The following is a 24,827-nucleotide window of genomic DNA, read 5'->3' on the forward strand; positions in this document are numbered from 1 at the left end:
ATCCAGGCTGACCATCGATCACCTATTCACACAAGTTCTATATTATCCCACATTCACATCCACTCCCTACACACTAGGGGCAATTTACAGAGGCCAATGTAACCTACAATTCTGCACATCTTTGGGATGTGGAAGGAATCTGGAGCAGCCAGTGGAAACCCACCCAATCTTAGGGAGAATGTGCAATCTCCACACAGAGCACCCGAGGTCAGAATCGAACACGGGTCCCTAGCGCTGCGAGGCAGAAGCTCTGCCAGTTGCGCGACTGTGCCACATATGGAAGGGATTAACAGATCGGCTGCTCAGTGAGATTAGAACAAAGATGCCTCTTAGCATGAAATGGTACGAGAACAGATAGTTAACTTCAAATTGGCAGCAACATTCAGCCATTACATAAGATGAGACGATGAGACATAGCCATTGTTTCTGAAATAAAGAAGCTCTTAGTGTCTGCCATAATTGTTAACTGTATGTTTGTGTTGTCATTTGTGAGCGGAGCACCAAGGCACATTCCTTGTATATGCACATACTTGGCCAATAAACTCATTCATTCATTCATTCATTGATAAAAGAGTCTTGCAATAACTTGGGTGCATCAGTGTGTCTGATTATGCATCTCCTGTGTCTTATCATGTCACTGTTTCAGTGAGAGAGCTCATGGTCACCATGAAGAGCAGATATTACACTGTGCATGGACAAGGTGGTAGGAGATGCAACTGTGAAATACAGAAATCAAAAAAGCTAAGTCGGCTGAAACCTAGAACAGAATGTCAGGTGTTCCAGATTACTGTGCTTTTGTGGTGCAGAAGAGTAATCATAAATTGTTCTTTAACAAACCACATAGTATATATATAGTTCTTGCAATTGATGTGAAATGAATGTTGACAATACGAATTAAAAGTGCTAAATTCCCAAGGTTACCTGCAAGAATGGGCTACAGGACCTCAGCAGGCCAAATGCCCTTTCTTAGATAGCTTATCATGTCAAGATTTAAGAGTGTTTAATTGTCATATGCAGCAGTACCCGAACAATGAAATTCTCACTTGCTAAAGCATTACAAGCACATTAAACACAATAACACAACAAATCAATATACAATTTCAGTTATAATCAGTACCCAGGCTATAATAATGCAAGCCGAAGTACGTAGTCAAACCTTATACAAAGTCTGTAGTAGTTTGGTGCTAAGGTAAGGTTGGGGTTAAGGTTATGTGGATTGGTCCAGGACACTAATGATTGATTGGAAGAAGCTGTTCTTGAAGAAACAGTCTGAAGAAGGGTCCAGGCCCAAGCCATCTCCTATCCATGTTCTCCAGTGACAGCTTAATGACATCTTCCCTCTCCATGCATGAACATGCGGGGAATGGAGGGATATCAATTACGTCCAGACAAAAGTGATTCGTTTAACTTGGCATCAAGTAGGCCGTAAAACCAGTTACTGTGCTGCACTATTCTATGTTCTAAACGAGAGATTCCAGTCAATGCAGAAGCTCAATTAGCACTTGAAAGGAAAATGTGTTTTGCATGGCGAAGAAGGGAGTTCTCTGGCACTATTGTGTGTATGTCTGGATGGGGTAACCCTGAAGTAGTTGACCGTTGGTTCTCTTTCATGTTTTGCCAAATCCATGCTGTGAAAGATCTTTCAGTTTTTTCTTCGTTTTTTTGTGTTTTCTTTTCCCATTCCCTACTTGCATTGAATAGCTTTTGAAGTTTCTGAATGAAGTTGGACCTGAGGAGTGAATTGGGCCTAGAAGGAATGCTTGTGCAAGGAATTTTCTGGTAAACCTGTTGGAACTCTACATGTTTGCTTTGAATTTTTATTTGCCACAGTGTGATACTTCAGAAACTGAATCAGGGCACAAAATATAATAACGCAATTGCATTGCTGTGCCTGAAAATCTCAGAAGAGCTGGTAAACTGGCTTGCAGATCAGTGAACCAGCAACAAGACGCTTTTAAATATTTATTCCCAAGAGTCAGAAACCTTTAATCCACAGCAAGACTTGCCCAGAAGGTGAACATTTCATTAATATGCATCTCTCTGCAGTTTTAATGAAGAAAAGTGACATTGTATCCCCAGACATAAGTGTTTAATAATCTTTTTAATTGGCTGCACCTTGGGTGGCATAGGTTAAATTCCACCAGCAAGTGAGTGCTTTGCTTTGTGTTCCAGTGTCCTGCAGAGCTGTGACAATTCAGTTGGAACTCATTATGATTTTTTTAGATTCTTGAAGCAAGAGGAGGCAGTTGAAATTTTGTGACATGCCTTTGGCTATTATTGACATAACTCACACACACACACACACACACACACGCCAAGGGCCAGATGCATGAACCAAATATATGCCTTTTCAATCTCTGACGACACTGGGTTAAAAACTGCCCGCAAATTCTTACAATAAGAGTACACTGCTGAGGATCCATTTGCTAATAAACTTAGTAATGTTTCAGGAAGGAACTGCAGATACTGGTTTATACCGAAGGTGGGCATAAAATGCTGCAGGACCCTGTAGGTCTCTCTCCAAGAGAAAGATTCATTCAATCTGAATAGACAATAGACAATAGGTGCAGGAGGAGGCCATTCGGCCCTTCGAGCCAGCACCGCCATTCAATGTGATCATGGCTGATCATTCTCAATCAGTACCCCGTTCCTGCCTTCTCCCCATACTCCCTGACTCCGCTATCCTTAAGAGCTCTATCTAGCTTTCTGTTGAATGCATTCAGGGAATTGGCCTCCACTGCCTTCTGAGGCAGAGAATTCCACAGATTTACAACTCTCTGACTGAAAAAGTTTTTCCTCATCTCCGTTCTAAATGGCCTACCCCTTAATCTTAAACTGTGGCCCCTTGTTCTGGACTCCCCCAACATTGGGAACATGTTTCCTGCCCCTAACGTGTCCAACCCCTTAATAATCTTATACGTTTCGATAAGATATCCTCTCATCCTTCAAAATTCCAGTGTATACAAGCCTAGTCGCTCCAGTCTTTCAACATATGACAGTCCCGCCATTCCGGGAATTAACCTAGTAAACCTACGCTGCACGCCCTCAAAGAGGAGATCCGACCAGAAACGTCAATTATTCTTTTTCTCCAGAGATGCTGCCTGACCCGATGAGTTACTCCAGTGTGTCTATATTTAGTAATATTTAGTAATGTTTCATGTGCTCGTGGCCCCATTACTGGTCGCAAAATTCCATCTGACCATGCATGGCCACATTGCTGAGTTCGGTGTGTCCAAGGGATAACAATAATATCATTTATCGGCAACATCCCCAGCATTTCAAGCATAAAGCAAATTACTAGAGCAGGGGCCTCCTAACTTTTCAGCATGAGGGCTACATTGTATGTTTGGCACATTTTTGCGGTCCGTAGGAAAAAATAAAGAAATGTCAGTTTTATAAATTTAATGAGGTTTATATTGGCAACAAATAAATAATATTCAATTTTTAAAAAGAGTTTGAAATATTGGAATATATATATATATATATATATCGTAGGTATACAATTATTTATAAAACAGAAAAAATACAGTGACCACCAGTTGGCATGCAGACAGTATAGAAATATCATATGATATAATGGCGGAGTGACCAAGGGTGGGCACTCCGCGAAGAAATCATTAAAATTATTATTAAGTTGGCAGCTGCATACAAACCGTCAACTTGATAGCCTACCCGACGTGTAAGTTCGGAAACTGCCGCTGAGATTGGCCCTGAAGACCGGAGAACCGAGGAGGAGGGAGCCGCTGGTGACGTCGGGCACGATGCGGGGGGCGGTAGGAGAGGGGTAATGCCTCCAGCGCCTTCGTTTTTTTGTGTTTTCTTTTCCCATTCCCTACTTGCATTGAATAGCTTTTGAAGTTTCTGAATGAAGTTGGACCTGAGGAGTGAATTGGGCCTAGAAGGAATGCTTGTGCAAGGAATTTTCTGGTAAACCTGTTGGAACTCTACATGTTTGCTGCAGAAGACGTTTCCCCCGGGACACAGAGGCAGTTGGTCGGGCGAGGAGAGGGATGTCGATCGACAGGCCGAGCCATTCGAGGGCGACGGAGGAGGCCCTGCAGCAGCCTGGGACTCGCCTGGATCGGGAGCCGCTCCAGTACATCCAGCACGCGGACCCGACATTGGACTTTTGTAAACGACGCCAAAATATGGTGGTGACTCGTGCATGTGTGATCTGCACTAAAATAATTCCATTGTGCAGTGCACACGTGACAATAAACCATCATTCATATCGGCCGCTAAAAAAAAAATTCCCACGCTACAACAGAACCCACAGCACGGAACGTGCTTGCTGCGGGCTGGATAAAATCTGGTGGCGGGCCGGATGTGGCCCACGGGCCACAGTTTGGAGACTGCTGAACTAGAGCATCTCATACTATTCCAGCCAGTCATATAACGGCCTTCCACCATTAGGACACAAAGTGCTGGAGTAAAATCAGCAGGTCAGGCAGCATCTCTGGAGAACATGGATAGGTGATATTTCGGGTTGAGACCCTTTGTCAGACTACTAGTTTAGTTTAGAAATTCAGTGTGGAAACAGGCCCTTCAGCCCACTGAGTCTGGGCCAACCAGGGATCACCCCAGACACTAGTACTATCCTAAACACTAGTGATAATTTAAGGAATTTAAAAGAGAGTTAGATAGAGCTCTAGAGACTAGTCGAATCAAGGGATATGGGGAGAGGGCAGGTTACAGATTGTGGATGATCAGTCTGGTTTTTGACATTGCAACATTGGGAAATATGTTCTGACTGTCTACCCTACCTCCGCCTCTCATCATTTTATTTACTTACTTATTACCCCATTATAAATTCTCTCATCTATCTATAAGGGGTCAACCCTTGCCCTTGGTAGACTTTTATTTCCTGTGGGCTTTTTCTTTTTCACAAGGAAAAATAGTGTGGTCTATATTGTTCATAACTTCATAAGTTATAGGAGAAATAGGCCATCACGTCTACTCCGCCATTCAATCATGGCTGATCTATCTTTTCTTCTCAATCCCATTCTCCTGCCTTCTCCCCACAACTGCTCGCACCTGCACTAATCAAGAATCAATCTCTGCCTTAAAAATATCCATTGACCACCACAGCCTTCTGTGACAATGAATTCCACAGATTCACCGCCCTCTGACTAAAGACATCCCCCCTCACCTTCTTTCTAGAGGTATGTCCTTTTATTCTGAGGCTATGACCTCTGGTCCTAGACTCTCCCACTATTGGAAACATTCTCTCCACATCCGCTCTATCCAGGCCTTTCACTACTCTGTAATTATAGGAGGGGTTCCCGAATAGTGAAAGTTTGCTAATTACTGTATCAGCCACTGATGTTATTTGAGTGTTAATTACCCTAAATGAAGGGAACTTGAAGTTCTGAACTATATATATACCTTATTAAGCAGCAATCTGGACAAACTCTTGGAAACTACGATCTCCACATTGTCGCATTGTGCATTTTATCTCAAATTTCTCTCACTTGTCTCCTGAAACCATTGATTTGTGCCAGGTATCTTTCAACCCCCAGTACCTTCTCTGTGTTTTTTCACTCAAATCCCCCATTGTTCAAGTGTGATCTCAAGGAAATTAATTTGGACTCGTTAACTGGCCTTTGGGAGATTCGCAGCCAAGTTCAAACCTGTCATCAGCAGCCATCATGTGAATTATCTTTAAGGCTGCTACTAGTGAAGAATGGGATTTTTATTTTAATTGTAGCCCAGAGCCACACAGTAGCAAAGCCAACTGTACCACCTCTTCCACCAAACCTGGTTAAGATCATTGAAGGCAATGAAATTGTGGATCAGTTCGGGAACTTTTGCAGCACACTGTCCTTGTCTGCAGAGCCACAGCTATTTTGCTGTGTGTGTTTGGACTGCTTTCTCTCCTCCGATTGAGGCAAGGATGTAGGTAATTTGCTTGTGTCAATTTTATCAGTCTAACTCCAGGTTAATCCCATAATGAACTCAACCGACTTACAGCAAACAGGTGGTGAACTCACTCTTTCACTGTCTTACTTGTTTGTATAATTTTGCACTTACTGATTTAGGTTCATTATCGTCACACATAACGAGATGCAATGGAAAGCTTTATTTTTCATGCAATCCAAACAAATCAGATATACCAAACATAAATGCAACATGTCAAACAAGTACAATAGATAGCGCAAAGGAGAAGATACAGAGTACAGAATGTAGTTCTCAGTGTTGTGACACATCAGTTCCATAGACAAAGTTCAATGTCCGCAATGAATGGAGGTGAATTGGACAGTACCCCAGCATATAGAAGGCCCATTCAAAAGCCTGATAACAGAGGGGAAGAATTTGTTATGTACACTTACAGTTTAGTCTGGTTGTGTGCACTTTCTTGCTACTGTACCTTACATGCCAGATGAGAGCAGGGAGAAGAAGGAATAACCAGAGTGGGACATCTTTGATTATGTTGGCTGCTTTTCCAAGACAGCGTGAAGTGTCGATGGAGTTAATGGTGGAAATTTAGACCATATCCCTCTCAACCAGATCTGTGCCATAACTTGTCATTACTATCATTATGTGCATAGTTGTTTACATGCACATTTGTAAATAAAATCCAGGAATATTAACTGTAGTTTGAAGCAGGCTTCTTCTTTAAAATAGCCACTTCCACAAAACATCTCATTCTTTTTTAGGGAAAATGTTGTAATTTTCCCCCAAAAAACACATGAACATTTATTGAACTGGATGATCATGAGGTGCCACTGGACAGTAAACCAGCAGAAAGGCTGGTCTGATCCCTTCGTTCTTTCCTTGGTATTTATTAATAAACTTGTTTCACAAACGCATTCACTCCAATTTGCACAAGCAGAATTAATGGCTTTTCATTTCAACTGGAAATCTAACAGTATTACATGCATTTGTCTGCACAAATTATCTGCACAAATTACTCCAAAGCATTGAAAATTGCCTAGCACTAACATGTAGCTTAAAAGTTTGGCAAATTGGGTTTTAAGCAATGAGGTGGTCAGGAATTAGTGGCCGAAGATGCAAAAACATTTAAGATCTTCAGCATCTCTGTAACCTGTTGTATACTATTACCCGATTCGATTGGAGAGCATGCAAACAAAATCTTTTCACTGTATCCCGGTACAAGTGACAATAATAATCAATACCAAGAACATAAAGACCAAAAAGGGCTCAGCTAATCTCAATTCATTCTGTTTCCTATTTTTGCAGCCTTGCCTTGGCAACCCCACCCCTTTCCTTCCCAGTTATGACTGCCTGGGACAGCTGTCGGGGATGGTGATGGAGGTAGATATGATAGTGGCATTTGAAGAGGCTTTGAGATGGATATGCAGGAAATGGGGGGATATGGATCACGTTCAGGCAGAGGAGATTAGTTTAACCTGGCATCATGTTTGGCATGGACATTGTGGGCCAGAGGGCCTTTTCCTGTACAGTACTGGTCTATGTTCTAGAAAGTTTTTGACAGATGTATTGAAACAGGCTGATGCTCAAGATAAAAGCTTGTCCTCTATGAGTTTATTATGAAAAGATAGCAAGCAATTGGTAACAGTTTCCCTTTTCCCTTGTTGCAATTGTACAGGGTATGTTTGATGCTGCACCCTGCAGTACTGTGTATAGGTTCAGTCCCAAATGTTTAGAAAATATATGTTAACTTTCAGGGCTATCCAATAGAGATTTACTATGCTGATTCCTGAATTCCTGTGATAAAAAAGTCAGCCTTTCTGAAACTATTAAATAAATTGAATCTGTATGCTTTCAAGTTAAGAAGAATCAGAAACATTTTCAATTTTCCTAACAGGATGTAACAGGGTAGTTTTTTAAATCTTCCCCTCAAGGGAGAGTCTCAAATGAGGGGACCTGGTTTCAAGATTAGTGGGCAGCCATTTAAAACTAAGGTGCATTTGAATTTCTTCTTACATCGGCTGGTGAATCGCTGGAATTCTTTTCCCTGACGAGCTCTAGTGGCTAGATTAATTGATTGATTGATTGAAAGATTCAGCATGGAACCAGGCCCTTCAGCCCACTAAATCCGTGGCGACCATTGATCACTTGTTCACACTATTGAATTATCCAACTTTCACATCCATACCCAACGCAGTTGGGGCAATTTACAGAGGCTAAATTATCCCACAAACCCACACGTCCTTGGGATGTGGCAGGAAGCCAGAGCACAAAAAGGAAATCTATGCGGTCACAAGGAGAAGATGCAACCTCCACACAGATAGCACTCGACTAATGGAGGGATTTAAAGGCGAGGTTAAAAGATTGTGTTGCTGAGGACAGTTGGGGATCAGGCACAGGAGGTTCTCAGGCCAAGATAAGATTAGCCATGATCATAGGTAATGGCTGATCTACCCCTGATCCAAAGGAGCTGAGTGACCCACACCAGCTGCTATTTTCTTATTTGTTCTTATGACATTTTGTAAAGATTCCAGGAATGTAAAAGGTGCTATTCTTATCCAAGTATTTATTTTCAGTGTTTTTCCCCCTTCCTTTTTTTCTCGGTAGTAAATGACCTCAGTTGGGGATCCATCCAGAGCCATGTATCCCTCATGCAGCTTTCCTCTTGAGCTATATGGTATGAGGGTAATGGGCCCAGCAGTATGTGCTGCTGTGAGAAGCCACATCTTTGTTTCTCTGGAACGTCAGAGGTTGAGGCGAGACTTGATAGAAGTAGAAAAAATTACAAGAGACATAGATAGGGTAGACAGTCAGAACCTTTTTCCCAGGATGGAAATGTCCAACACTGTCCAACATGTCCGACATAGCTTTAAGGTGAGAGGTGGAAAGTTCAATGGAGATGTGCAGGGCACGGTTTTTACGCAGAGAGTGGTGGGGGCCTGGACGCATTTCCAGGCATGGTAGCGGTGGAAGATATGATAGTGGCATTCATAAGGCTTTTAGATAGGCACATGGAAGTGCAGGGAATAGAGGGATATTGATCATGTACAAGCAGATGAGATCTGTTTAACTTGGCATCATGTTAAGCATAAACACAGTGGGCCAAAGAGCCTGTTCCTGTGCTGTACTGGTCTATGTCCTATGTATTTCCATTTACAGCATGCTGTGCTATCCATTGGGGGTGTGTTACTGTGAAAGTCAATGTAATGAGTGGATGTTGCAAAAACTACAGCAACCTCTCCCAGTAAAAGCAGAAAAAATCAATAAGTGAAGTCGATCTGAATATAATTTAAAGATATAAAATCTTTGGCAGCCACTGACAATAGTAGAAAGGACCCATCCCTGTGCTGTGCTGTTCTCTGCACCATGATCTTTGATAATGTGTGTGTGTGTGTGTGTGTGTGTGTGTGTGTGTGTGTGTGTGTGTGTGTGGCACATAAATAGTTATCCTCATGAAGTTTGTTCAGAGACCAGGTTGAACTCTTGGCAATTAATTGTGGAAATTATCAGAACTTGATGCGTCAGGCAAGGGATCCAACTCCATTTGCGAAGTCATTAGCAATTATTTCTGCAGTGTACAAGTTACAGTAACATAAGGTCACGGTCACTGCGTTCTAAAGAGAGCTTTGGACTGTTAGCTCTCATGTTCTCTTCACCGCATATAATCACAGCCAGCCAATTGCACTGGTGTGCGGTCTGCGTTAATGGAAATGCTGATGGCAGTGGATGCATTCGCCATCTACAGGACCCTTCTCTAAACCAGCTGTGCACACACAGAATCACATATCTTCACATCTGTTTGTTTGTGGTCAGTGTAGTTTATTTGAGACCTGAGAACATTATAGGGGGACCTAGCCTGGAGTAATCCATTGGCGATGAGAGTTAACACTTGCAGTGGAGGAGAGCTGAGTATTGAGGTAAACGCCATCATGATTGTCACTGCTTTTTTGAGACTGATGCCTGCCCGGAATGTCATCCGAGCTTTAAAACCTGGTTACTGCTGCCCTTGCAACAAATGGGGTTCCCTAGCTGCTACTTCTGCCAACATGAACTCATTGGTTCTATTTTAAAGGATGCACAACCACAATGTTGATGACCACAATGAACTTGATGCTCTGTGTGTGGAAATCTCTGATGAAGGCAGGACAAGTTAATTGCCAGAGTGAAGCCATGTGCAAATTGGAGGAACAGCATCTCATATTTCACTTGGGTAGCTTACAACCCAGTGGTATGAACATTGAATTCTCTAATTTTAAGTAAATCCATCTCACACTACACTCCCCTCCCTCCTTGCCCCCTTCCTCCGAACAAGTTGTTTTTACCAGTTCCACAATTGACTTTGTTTCTCTGGAGATCACACTTTGCCTAGCGAACAATGCCCTGCCTGAGGTCATTTGTGGCTGGCCCTGATTCGTCCTGGTCTTTTCTCAACTCCAGCTGTTCACCTTCTCTCCCCCACCGCCCCCCCCCCCCCCCCCCCCACCACCCCCCACCACCCTCTACTTACAGTCTAAAGAAGAGCCCTGACCTGAAACATAACCCATCCTTTTTCTCCAGAGATGCTGCCTGACCCGCTGCGTTTCTCCAGCATCTTTAGGACTGGTTAAGTGTTTCCTTAATCTGCACCAACCGTTCTCTTTCATGTGGCACTTGGCAATCCAACCTCCTTTCACTTCTTCACTTCCCATAATCCAGCGACCTGAGCAGACACACATTACAACTTGTTGTCATGTACATCAGGATGCAAATAAATAAGTTGTTTGCATGACGTACATAGGATGAACAGTGTATAGTAATGATAGATACAGTAATACATTCAACAGGTGTAAAGATTGTAGAGTAATCTGAAGTTGGGGTAAAAAAGTCATAGAGTCATACAGGCCCTTTGGCCTAATTCATCCATGCCCCATCTAAGAAAAAATCCCATTTACCTGCATTTGGTCCATATCCCTCTAAACACTTTCCTATCCATATACCTGCCCAAATGTATTTTAAATTCTGTTATAGTACCTGCTTCAACTACCTCCTATGGCAGCACATTTCATATACCCACCACCTTCTGAGTGAAAAGTCACCCCTCAGGTTCCTTTTAAATCCTGTCCAATCTCATCTTAAATCTATGTCCTCTGGTTCTTGATTCCCATACTCTGAGCAAAAGATTCTGTTTATTTACCCAATCTATGCCTCTCATGATTTTATTTACCTCTATAAGTTCACCACTCTGCCTCCTGCGCTCCAATGTATAAAGTCCTAGCCTACTCTACCTTTCCCTATTATTCAGGTCTTCAAGTCTTGGCAACATCCTCGTAAATCCTCTTTGCACCCCTTCCAGATGAAGCAACTATTCACTTGCACTGCTTTCAATGTAATGTGCAACATCCAGCATTGACACTGTGGCATTCTCAAGACTGGGGAAACCAAATGCAGATTGGTGATTACTTGAAGACCATCTGAGTTCAGTTTACAGGGATAACTCAGTCCATGTTGTCTGCCATTTTAGTTCCCCATCCCATTCCCATTTTGACTATATGTCTGTGGCCTCCAGCACTGTTATAACAAGAGCCAATGTAAGTTTGAGGAAGAACAAATCTTGGCCTGCCTGAGCTTGTTGCAGTATTGGGATTTGATACCAGATCCTATAACTTCAGGTCACTTACTCTCTCTGTAAGCGGCACAGTGGTGCAGCGGTAGAGTTGCTGCCTTACAGTGCCAGAGACCCAGGTTAGATCCTAACTAAGGGTCTGTCTGTATGGAGTTTGTACATCCTCTCTGTGACCATGTGGGTGTTCTCCGGGTGCTCTTGTTTCCCCCCACTCTCCAAAAACGTACAGGTTTGATTGGTTAATTGGCTTTGGTAAAATTGTAAATTGTCCCTAATGTGTAGGATAGTGCTCGTGTACAGGGTGATTGCTGGTCGGCATGGACTCGGTGGGCCAAAGGGCCTGTTTCCACACTGCATACCTAAAATTTATCAATAGAAGCCAGCTTATCCATCTGTGATTTAAGTTTGCTCTCTCCATTAACGCAGCCTACTTACTCGGCATGTCCTGCAGCCCAGCATTTTGCAATTTTTTGGTGCTCTCTAAGGGACCTAGTTTCACAGCACTGGTGAACCAAGGGCCAATGTTCTCCATCCCCAACACTAATCCATCGACCAGATGACCTTGCTTACAATTAGAGCCCGGGCCAACCTTGGAGGTGTCCCATTTGGCCTATCCACCCTCACTCAGCATCACTGCAACTTTGTTCTGACAAAGGGACTTTGACTGAAACATTGACACCGTTTCTCTTTCTGCAGATACTGCCTACTCTGCAGAGCATTTCTAGCATTTTCTGTTTTCGTTAGAGTTGAGTAGGATATTTTTTTTTAAGTAGATCTTTAAGCAATGGCATAGGAATCAACGTTGAGTATGTTATGTTAATTCTTTTATAAAATCCCCTTTAAATTTGAACTCTAGGCGGGCTGTTCTGGCCATAACACTTTCAGAAGGATGCCAAGTATCCCAATATTCCAGGAGTGAGGAACTTTGATTACGTGGCGAGGCTGGAGAAGCAAGGATCCTACTCCTTGGAGAAAAGAGAGTGTTAAGGGAGGATTTAACGTTAGTATTTCAAGTCATTACATCCATTGATTGCAGGATCACATAGCTCTATCTACTAATATTCTGACAATGCTATATCCATACGGCCCTATTATTGTAGTTTCACCATTTTGGCACCTCATCGGTTAAATAGACTTGGTACGTACTCCACATTGAAGCTTGACTCACTGATGGAGGAGTGTACACTGGGCTTGAGGCAACATATGTTGGTAGATTGCTATTTTACTACCATTGATGGCCCACAGCTCCTCGAGGATGATCATGAGCTGCTAGATGTGCTCTGAATCCATTCTTCTTTCACAACAAAAGCGACAAAAGAAAGACAAAGGTGACGGGGATTGAATAGAGTGGGCAGGGTGACAAAAATGTCATAGGAAGTGGAAATTGATTTTCACTCCTCCTCTCTAACCCTGGTAGATCCACAGAATGCATTTACCTGTTATTTAAATTACACTTATCTGACTTATTTAAATTACACCTTTGCTGATACGTGCTGACTCTTTTGGATGAGGAGATTGTCAAGTACTTTGAAGGACTATTTTGTACAAAACTCTGCTTTGCTAAGAGATGGGAGTGGGTGGAGATGTCAAAGGGATTTTACCGAAGAATTCTCGAAAGTACTTTGTGATAGCTTAGTTTAGCTTATTATTGTCAAGTGTACCGAGGTACAATGAGAAGCTTTTCTGTTGTGTGCTATCCAGTCATGATTATAATCAAGCCATCCAAAGTGTACAGACACAGGATAAAGGGAATCATTAATATTTAACTCAGATTCGGACATGGTTGAAAGTGACATATTTTGGATGGTTCACCCTCAAATGTTGGCATAACATGGCTGCCATGAATACCAACCAGCCCATGCACCACAACAACTTATCAAGAGTACATGACAAGCCCTCGACCTCACCTGCATAAAAGCATCGGGCAGCACAGTGGCAGAGCAGTAGAGATGCTGCCTCACAGCGCCAGAGTCAATCCTGACTATAGGTACTGTCTGTACGGAGGTTGTACGTTCTCCCTGTGACCGTGTGGGTTCCCTTCGGGTGCTCCGGTTTCCTCCCACACTCTGAAGACATATGGATTTGTAGGTTAATTGACTTTGGTAAAAAATTGTAAAATGCCCTAGTGTGTAGGATAGTGTTAGTGTTCGGGGTGATCACTGGTCGGCACAGACTCGGTGGGCCAATAAGTTGTTTCCGTGCTGTATTTCTAAAGTCTAATGTCCAAAGAAATCAAGGAGATTGGATTGGAAATCTGGTGGTCAGGTAGCATCTGACGGTTAGGGGGTGAGGTCAGAATGATTGAGATGTTGATGTAAGATTAAGGGACATTCAGAATTGGTGCTGAGATTGTTAGGCAAGGGGTACAGTTGATCCTATGAGAGGGCAATGGCTGAAAGGATAGAAGGTAAGAAAAAGGTAAGTAAGAGAACTTACTTGTGTGGAGTTTCCCCACACAAGGTTGGGACCGATTGTCATGATAGATGTACCTCAGGGCAACGTGACCACGTAGTTCAGGCAATGGTGTACATGTCCGTGATGAACATCATTTCATCACTATGTGTGAGATTCACAGCTGGAATTGCCCAGTAAAATTTTTGAGAGAAGCACAATTTGACACAAAACTGGTCATGGTGACATTCAGGGGTAATGAGCGGGGCAACCAAAAGTATGTGAATGCATCAAAGGGCAGCGCAGACACAATGGGCCAAAGGACCTCCTACTGAACAGTAAAATGATGTGAGATAACACCCTGGGAACAGCTGCTGTTCAAACTTGTTGTACTGAGAAAAAGTAGCATAGTGCAGAGGAGGTCCTGGGCAATTGTGTGAGAGAAGGGAAGAGTTAAGTAGGGCCACCAAAATCACTTGAGTACGATACTGGCACCGATCCAGCCTTGGTTACCGTGCTCCTTGTAAATCCATAGATGTTGACAATTTGATTAGAAGGGATCAAATTAAGGGCTGTGTTTATTTTAAGTAAACATCATAAAACCACAGTTGTACTCGGAGGAGATTCTGAAATCTGAATTGTTTCCAGCTTCATTGGCAACAATTGATCCAAAATAGATTGTATTTCATGCTATAGGTCTATGCACGGATATTGATTCGTGCAGATTAAAATGTTCAAGTTGAAAATGATCAGAGCTGCTAACTTTTCAAAAGTGAGATTAAATAGCCTCTCACCAAGGGATACACAGAGGAACTAGAGATTAGTCTGATGCATTTCGGAACATGAGGTGACAAACTGAAAAACTAGCTTAAAAATGCATGTTAATAAATGAAGAGCAAAGTAATGGTGAGCAGGACTTTCAGTAGATTTCAGTAGACACCGAACATGATGACAAGACCATCACTTATCTACCTGCACATAACCCATATCCCCCCATTCTCCGTATCCATTTGCCTATCCAAAATTATTTTAGATGCCGCTAATACATCAGCTTTAACCACCATCCCCGGCAGCATGTTCCAGGCACTCAACACCCTCAGTGTAAAAAACATACCCCGCACATCTTTAAACTAAGCCTATCTCACCTTGGGGAAAATAATTCTGACTGTTTACCCTATCAATGCTTCTGGGCATAGATAGGGTAGACAGTCTAGGAAGGATGCTCTGTCTGGCTTATATGTTGACTGCAGACTCACAGCCATGTAGCTGATCTGTTTTGTCCCAGTAAGCCCTGCATATCTGGGATAGACATTAAAGTAAACCCTGCCAGTGAGAACCACATCCACATTCAGACAGGGTGAATACATTAAAAATAACATAATAAGGCTCAGTAATTACTATGCAGGGGCATGATGTGACAGCTCGGTGGCTCAGTGATGGAATTGCTGCCTCACAGCCAAAGCCCTGGGTTTGATCCTGACTAAGTGTGCTGTCTGTTCGGAGTTTGTACATTCTCCCCCTGACAGCGTGGGTTTACCTCAGGTGCTCCGGTTTCCGCCCACACTCCAAAGACGTGCAGGATTGTAGGTTAATTGGCTATGGTAAAATTGGCTATTATAAATAGTCCTTTGTGTATACGTTAGTGCTAGTGTACAGGGCTCCCTAGTCAGTGCAGACCCTGTGGGCCGAAGGACCTGTTTCCGTGCTGTATCTCTAAACTAAACTAAACTAAACTAGATTTAGATTTATTTAGATTTGGATTTAGAGATACAGCACAGAAACGGGCCCTTCGGTCCATGAAGACCACGCCAGCCAGCGATCCCCGTACACTCACACTATCCCACACACTCGGGATAATTTACAATTTTTACTAAAGCCAATTTACCTACAAACTTGCACGTCTTTGGAATGTGGGAGGAAACCAGAGCTCCCGTAAAAAAATCCACATGGTCACAGGGGAAACGTACAAACTCTCTGCAGACCGCAACCATTAGACAGGATCGAACCCATGTCTCTGGCGCTGTAAGGCAACAACTCTACTGTTGCACCACTGTGCTGCCCCTAAACTAATCTGCTACTATTTCTTGCATTCAGGTGTTCTTTGTTGACTCACTGATGCTATTAAGAATAACTACTAGCCATTAATAAATATTAAGAATTGCACATAAAAAATAATTGAAGCCTCTGCAAGAGTCTAATTATTTTTCATAGTGTACGGGTTAACCGGAATGAGTGGTGCTCCTGGAAACCAGTGAGGCAGATCCACACTATCCCACGGCTTTTGTTGCCTGCATCTGTCTGTAGAGACACTAGCGCACACTCAGTGATTAGATTCAGTTGCTTTGCCAAGGCTCATTGCTCTTTTATGGGCTGGCATGTTAAAAGCAATCAATACCAGCCTCCACAGCACCTCATTATATGGCTTAACAACTGACTTCATGGAGAGGTGCCACTATGTATTAATAACCAAACGCAAGGCATATTTTATCATTGAGTTGCTGAGTAAATAGTAATGTGTGTTGCAAATGGTCTTTCAAAATGCTGGGAAATGAGCATGATATCACTTTGGTCCGTTGCCATTCATCAGAAGAACATTCTGCAATTCATTTTGTTTTTACTTGCATGTAGCAATTTTAACAGAGTATTTTCACAACTCTCCAGTGTTGCACCTCAAGTCCTACATTAGTTGGGACAGATAACCCCAACTCCATGCTTGGCTATATTTGCTTTTCATGCTTGGCTCTCTGTTGATGTAACGTGGAACCAAATCTTCACCTCTTTTCTAATTTCTGAGGTTGGTGTAATCTGCAAACATGCTGACCGTGCCTTGTTCATCTCATCCAAATTGTTGATATAGATGACAAAGCACCCATTCACTAGTCACAGGCCTCCAGTCCAAAAAACAACCCTCCAACATTGCCCTCTGCTTCCTACCATGAAGCCAAATCTGTTAGCTAGGTCTCCCTGGATCCCATGCAATCAAACATTCAAGAGCAACCTACCATGTGGAACTTTATCAAAGGCCTGACAAAGTCCAGAAAGACTATGTCTATGGCCCTGCCCCCATCAGCCTTCTTAGACATGTCTTCAAAAAACTATATTAAACTCATCGAACATGATCTCCCTCACACAAACCCATGCAGACTATTGCTAATCAACTGTTTTTTCCAGGTGCATATATATCTTATCCCTCAGATAATATTCCTCTCCAGTAGCTTTCCTACCACAGATGTTAAGCTTACTGTTCTATAGTCCCCACGTTTTTCTTTACAGCCTTTATTTAAGAGAGACATATTAGCTGCACTCCAATCTTACAGCGCTTCATCCTTACCTAACAATGGGTCATATTAGCCTGCCTGGATTGTGGCATGGGATGAGTGTTGAGAACTATCAGATTTAGTAAGGGAATTGGCAAAGCAAAGCAAAAACCCACAAAATTACAGTATGTCTTGAACACTGGTGTAACCCAAACATTCATAAAATAGACTTCCATGGTACATACACCATTTGCAGAAAGCACAACGGTTGGAATCTCAGTGGGTCAGACAGCATTTCTGGCGGACACGGTGATATTGGAAATTCTGGAAGATATGAGTATTTGGCAAGTCTGTAATATAAGCTTACATACTGCAGAAGCATGATGGAAAAAAAGGCCAACAGAGTGAAGGTAACTCAAAGGTCATTTTAGTAGAGGCAATAAATAGATTTAGGAAGTGTTTAGATTGCAAGGCATAGCTAAGTAGGCTAAAGATAAACATAGGTGGTTGTAAACCAGGCTGACGACAATAAAACTGATCAGAAAGTAACAGAAATAGACAGAAAATACTGGAGTCACTCAGCAGGTCAGGCAACATCTCTGGAGAAAAGGAATAGGAGAAGTTTCGGGTCAGAACCCTTCTCCAGTTTGGGTTCTGACCCGTAACGTCACCTATTCTTTTTCTCCAGAGATATCATATATCATATCATATCATATATATGCTGCCTGATTCACTGTTAATCCAGCATTTTGTGTCTATCTTCAGTATAAACCAGCACCTGCAGTTCCTTTCTACACAGAAAGTAACAGAGGTCCTATATTGCACCCATTTGTCTGACAAATAGGAGAATGGTTTTCCAAATTACATGGAACAGAAGGTTAAAGATAACTCTTGTGGAAAAGAATGATAGGATACAAAGAGATGTTGGTCACTGATGAATGATTTCAAAAATGTAAAAACCACATGTAACCATTGTGTCAAGTACATAAAAGACCTTTAGGTGCTGTGACTCACAGTAGCACTTCAGGTTTCTCTCAGAGTGCTTCCCATTAAGAACTTGAATAGTCTGACCTGTTTGAGAAACTCACTACTGCTCCAGGTCAAACGCACAAAATTCCCCCAACGCATGGATAGGTGATGTTTAGGGTCAGAACTCCTTATTTGGACTGGTGTCTCCATTTCCAGAAAATCCTGGCTTCATATATTATCTGAGCTTTTCAAGTTGGCCTTGAGTATCAGCATTTCCAGTCAGTCACCAGTATAAGTTAAATCATCCTTTGTGAAACCTTCATCAAACCTGGTCTCCCAGAGTCAAATCAGCAAACAAAATTGATGAAAAGCATTCAAAAGTCAACAATGATTGATGTGGTTGGAAAATTGTATCTGTACACTCAATCGTTCTTTTGAATTGTCACACTGCCTGTTCTCTGACTGCAGACAATGGGCATGATCTGACTCTCATTAGATTCTATTATTATTTACCGCACTGACCTGTTTGTCAAACCAATGGAAACAGTAATCTACTTGTGAAATAAAAATGGACTTCAGACAGGTTAATACCAATGTGTTCACTGTAAGAAAACAGAAATTCACTTCGCTGTCAGTACTGTCAACACATTTAAAAAAATCCTTCTGTATCACCAGGAAGCTGTAAGATACTGTGAGCCCTTTATCGAGTAATAGAGTCATAGAGCGTGAGAAAAGGTCCTTCGGCCCAATTTGTTCAGGCCGACCACCACCCATCTACACTACTCCCACCGTTTGCCCCATATCCCTCTAAGCCTATCCTATCTATGTACCTGTCTAATTGTTTCATAAGCGTTTTAATCATACCTGCCTCAACTACCCCCTCCGGCAGCCTGTTCCATACACCTCGAACCCTCCTGCATAAAATAGTTGCCCCTCAGGTTCAATTAAATCTCCCCCCCCCCCCCCCCCTCCTTAAACCTATAATCCTCTGGTTCGCAATTTGCCTACTCCAGATAAAAGACTCTGCATGTACCCTATCTATTCCTCTCATGATCTCATCCTCCAGCGCTCCAAGTCCTAGCATGCTAAATTTCTCCCTATCGCTCAGGCCCTCGAGTCCTGGCAACATCCTCGTAAATATTTTCTGCACCCTTTCCAGTTTAACATCTTTCCTATGACAGGGTAACCAAACCTGAACCCAACACTCACAATGTGGCCTCATCAATGTCTTGCACAATTGTAACATACATGACTTCCCAATTTCTATACTCAATACTCTGACTGATGAAGGCCAATACGCCAACAGCCTTCTTCAACACTCTGTCTACTTGTGATGCTAATTTCAAGGAACAATGTGCCTGCCCTCCTAGATCCCTCTGCTCTCCAACACTCCCCAGAGCCCTTCCATCCACTGTGTAGATCCTGCCTTAGTTTGATTTTCAACGCCTCACGCTTCTCTGCATTAAACTATTCCTCAGCCCACCTGCCCAACCGATCAAGATCCTGCTGCAATTTTTGATAACCACATGTAGGAATAGAAGTGATGGGGGTTTACAAAAAAAAGAAAAAAGATAAAGTGTTGGAGTAACTCAGCAGGTCAGGCAGCATCTCTGGAGAACATGAACAGGTGACATTTTGGCTTGGGACATTATTCAGACTAATTCAGAGGAATATCAGAGATCCGATTCATTCTCAGTGTCTGGCAGCAACTATGAGGGAGAATTGATTTCAACTGTATCAAACGGTGGAATTTCTGAACCATTTGAGAGAGAGAGAATGTATAGCTCGCCAGAGATTAGACTATCTACTTGCCAACTCCTTATCAAGTCAAGTCAAGTCAAGTCAAGTCAACTTTATTTGTCACATACATATACAAGATGTGCAGTGAAATGAAAGTGGCAACGCCTACGGATTGTGCTAAAACTACAAAACAGAAAAAAAATTTAACCCAAAAAATAAATGAATACAGTAAATTAAATTAGTCCCCTGGTGATATGAGAGTTAACAGTCCTGATAGCCTGTGGGAAGAAACTCCGTCTCATCCTCTCTGTTTTCACAGCGTGACAGCGGAGGCGTTTACCTGACCGTAGCAGCTGGAACAGTCCGTTGCTGGGGTGGTAGGGGTCCCCCATAATGTTGCTGGCTGAATGTGGTGTTACAACAAATGCCTCGGAAGCAAAATTATTGGCAGTAATGATTTGTGCTGCACAGGAGGTTTAACATAAAAGATGTGCCGAAAAACATCATGAATAGAAATCAATGTAGAATAACAGGTTGCAAAAATTAAGTTGAAAATGAGAATTAAATGTAATTATATTGGTTAACAAAGCAGCTGTACATTAGGTCAAAGGTGATTGGCAGGCAGGATTTGGGTGGTTGAAAAATAAAAAGAAACTGAAAACTGTGGTGTTTGAAAGAAAAGTATATACTGCTGGAGATACTGTGCATCAATCTGTGCAGAAATTTAAAAAAAATTCAAGTGACTTTTTTATTAGGACTAGGATTTAGGTGGCGATGTTTTGAGTGTGGAAGTTCATGTTGTCAGAAGAACATGAGTAAGTAAGGGGTGAGTTGAGATGAGAAAAACAAGCCCTTCAGCTCACTGAGTCCAAGCCCTCAACCTCGCCTACATAAAAACATTGGAAAACCATCTGGCGGCACAGCAGTAGGGTTGCTGCCTTACAGCACCAGAGACCCTTTTTTGACCCGGACCGAGTGCTGTCTGTACAGAGTTTGTACAGGGTTCTCCCTGTGAGCACATGGGTTTCTTCTGGGTGCTTTCGTTTCCTCCCACACTCCAAAGTAGGTTAATTGGCTTTGGTAATTCGGTAATTAAAAAAATTCCCTGGTGTGTAGGATGGTGCTAGTGTACAAGGTGATCACTGGTCGGCACCGACTTGGTGGGCCGAATGGCCTGTTTCCGTGCTGTATCTCTAAACTAAGATTATGAATCAAGTTATGCAACATTTGTTAGGAAAGATGGGCACTTGATGGTCAACATGGATGTGTTGGACCGAAAGGCCTGCTTGTATGTTGTATGATGGTGATGTATGTAAGCACCTCATAGGTAATGGAGGTCAGGGAAGAGTTCATCCATGCAGATGGTAGCAGACAAAATAAAACAGGGATTGATGGTGCTCTCTTGTCCTGGATCAGTGTGCAGATCTTACTGAGGAGCTTAAAGCCCAGCACTGTCCAATGTGGTCCAGCCAGATCTGATGATGAATGGATGGTGATGGGCTTGGATGAAATTCAAATCCCAGCAGATGCGTGGAGCTCGGATGGAGATTGAAATCAGTCATTGAATGCAAAATATTTTGACGTATTTCACTAAGACTTGTAAATTAATCGTTTCCCGTGATTTACTGTATCAAGCTGATAAAATAGTTGCCGGGATAAAATGTGTAATCTGCAATTTTATCTTCTGTTGGAGCAAGTAACAAAATTTGCAATGTGCAAACTTGGTCGCAAATTATTGTTGTTCAGTTGTCCATCCATCCTGTAGAAGTAAATCACTAAGACATAGAAGGCTACAATCTGGGTAAATAGGCTTCATGTAGATAAGTGCAATGGGTGGCATGGATATGATGGGCTGAAGGGCCTATTTCTGTGCTGTGACTCTCTGAATCTATTTATAGCCGTATTTCTAATTATACAAATTACACACCTCATTTGTTTCTAATAGCACTAACTGATTGTGCCTATTCATGCCATCGTGCACTAATATCGTCTGTTTGTTCATACAGCCAATTCTCCATCTGACGAATCCGAGGAACATGAAAAGGATCCGAAATCATTAACCTTTCCAGCCTACGTTGGAAGCCTTCTTGACTCTGGCGATGAGCTCATGGCATCTGGAGTGAGGATGTACTGTGACAACAGGGGAGGTTGCCCATCCTCCTGTCACCTGTGCCACCCAAAAGGGGCTCAAGACAGACAAGAAGAACCTGTGCTGCTGGAAGTCACCAAGGCAGCTCCACTGTCTGAACTGCTCAGCGAAAATGAAACACAAAAAGTACGTTTCTACCTCATTGGAGACTATCTTTAATCAGAGTTTACTGGACTTTATTTTGCACTAATCGTTATTCCCTTTATCATGTATCATCTGTACACTGTGGATGGATCAATTGTAACCATGTATAGCCTTTCTGCTGACTGGATAGCACGCAACAAAAAACTTCAGTACATGCGACAATAATCTAAACTAAACTACACTAAGTTTTACGAGCTAGCAGGAAAAAAAGTCCACTGTCCTTGTACATATGGCACTAATGTGAAGTTTCAAGTCGTGGCTTTAGACACAATGTCATCCATTCATTTCTCTCCACAAATGCTGCCTGACCCATTAAAATCCTTCAGATTTTTTTTCTGATCAACGGTCAGGACAGTGTAGAGAGGCCAAGTAGCTTACTCCTGCTCTTATTTTCTTGTGATCCCATAACAATAAAATATAGCCTTGCTGCTCAAGGCCACAAAACGCATTGCAAAGTGGATGAAACCTCACCTCATTTTGTGTGGTTGGGAACAGCATGGTGAAGAACTGTTCGCTTCTCCTGCCTTCTAAGGGAGGCACAGTGGTGCAGTGGTAGAGTTGCTGCCTTACAGTGCCTGAGACCCAGGTTCAATCCTGACTATCCGTGCTTCTCTGTATGGACCTTGTACATTCTCCCTGTGACCATGTGGGTTTTCTCCGGGTGCTCCAGGTTCCTCCCACACTACAAGGGTGTGCAGGTTTGTAGGTTAGGTTAATTGACTTCTGCAAATTGTCCCTAGTGTGTAGGATAGTGGTAGTATATGGGGATCGCTGGTCGACACAGATTTGGTAGGCCTGTTTCTGCGCTGTATCTCTGAACTAAACTAAACTAATAGGCAATAGACAATAGGTGCAGGAGTAGACCATTCAGCCCTTCGAGGCAGCACCGCCATTTACTGTGATCATGGCTGATCATCCACAATCAGTACCCCGTTCCTGCCTTCTCCCCATATCCCTTGACTCCATTATCTTTAAGAGTTCTATCTAACTCTCTCCTGAAAGCATCCAGAGAATTGGCCTCCACTGCCTTCTGAGGCAGAGAATTCCACAGATTCACAACTCTCTGAGTGAAAATGTTTTTCCTCATCTCCGTTCTAAATGGCCTACCTCTTATTTTTAAACTGTGGCCTCTGGTTCTGGATTCCCCCAACATCGGGAACATGTTTCCTGCCTCTAGCATGACCAATCACTTAATAATTTCAATAAGATCCCCGCTTATTGAATACATAATAGATCCCATCTAAATTCCAGTGTATACAAGCCCAGTTGCTCCAGTCTTTCAACCTACGACAGTCCCGCCATCCCGGGAATTAACTTTGTGAACCTACGCTGCACTCCCTCAATAGCAAGAATGTCCTTCCTCAAATTTGGAGACCAAAACTACACACAATAGTGCTGGTTGTTGCCTTACAGCACCAGAAACCCAGGTTTGATCTTTTTCTCCTAATTTGGTCTCTACTTTCAGGAAGGACATCCTTGCTTTTGAGGTCTCCTAATTTGAGGAAGGACATCCTTGTAATTGAGGCAGTGCAGCGTAGGTTCCTCCTGCACCTATTTTCTGTTTGTAGGTGTGGTCTCACTCGGGCCCTGCACAACTGCAGAAGGACCTCTTTGCTCCTATACTCAATTCCTCTTGTTATGAAGGCCAAAATGCCAATAGCTTTCTTCACTGCCTGCTGTACTTGCATGCTTACTTTCAGTGACTGATGAATAAGGTCACCCAGATCACATTGTACTTCCCCTTTTCCTAACTTGACACCATTCAGATAATACTCTGCCTTCCTATTCTTACCACCAAAGTGGATAACCTCACACTTATCCACATTAAACTGCATCTGCCATGTACCCTCCCACTCACACAACCTGTCCAAGTCACCCTGCAACCTCATAGCATCTTCCTCACAGTTCACACTACCACCCAGCTTTGTATCATCTGCAAATTTGCTAATGGTACTTTTAATTCCTTCATCCAAGTAATTAATGTATATTGTAAATAGCTACGGTCCCAGCACCAAGCCTTGCGGTACCCCACTAGTTACTGCCTGCCATTCTGAAAGTGACCCGTTAATCCCTACTCTTTGTTTCCTGTCTGCCAACCAATTTTCTATCCATGTCCGTACCCTACCCCCAATACCATGTGCCCTAATGTTGCCCACTAATCTCCTATGTGGGACCTTATCAAAGGTTTTCTGAAAGTCCAGGTACACTGCATCCACCGGCTCTCCCTTGTCCATTTTCCTAGTTACCTCCTCAAAAAATTCCAGAAGATCAGTCAAGCATGATTTCCCCTTCGTAAATCCATGCTGACTCGGAATGATCCTGTTACTGCTATCCAAATGTTCTGCTAATTCTTCATTTATAATTGACTCCAGTATCTTCCCCACCACTGATGTCAAGCTAACTGGTCTATAATTTCCTGTTTTCTCTCTCCCTCCTTTCTTAAAAAGTGGGATAACATTAGCTACCCTCCAATCCACAGGAACTGATCCTGAATCTATAGAACATTGGAAAATGATCACCAATGCGTCCACGATTTCTAGAGCCACTTCCTTAAGTACCCTGGGAAGCAGACCATCAGGCCCTGGGGATTTATCGGCTAGTCCTATCAGTCTACCTACCATTTCCTGCCTAATGTGAATTTCCTTCAGTTCCTCCGTCACCCTAGGATCTCTGGCCACTAGTA

At 42.7% G+C, this 24,827-nt stretch overlaps 1 protein-coding gene across 2 annotated transcripts in view; it reads left to right on the top strand.

Annotated features, from left to right (window-relative positions):
* astn1 (astrotactin 1) overlaps positions 1-24,827 on the top strand; it is a 1,605,092-nt gene that overhangs the window by 1,453,396 nt on the left and 126,869 nt on the right. For both annotated transcript variants that reach the window (XM_078407397.1, XM_078407398.1), the window contains one exon: positions 21,858-22,126. In XM_078407397.1, the coding sequence (XP_078263523.1) occupies positions 21,858-22,126 (269 nt within the window). The remainder of the gene's footprint in view (positions 1-21,857; positions 22,127-24,827) is intronic.

Source organism: Rhinoraja longicauda, chromosome 11, assembly GCF_053455715.1.
Source record: "Rhinoraja longicauda isolate Sanriku21f chromosome 11, sRhiLon1.1, whole genome shotgun sequence".
NCBI classification, from domain to species: domain Eukaryota; kingdom Metazoa; phylum Chordata; class Chondrichthyes; order Rajiformes; family Arhynchobatidae; genus Rhinoraja; species Rhinoraja longicauda.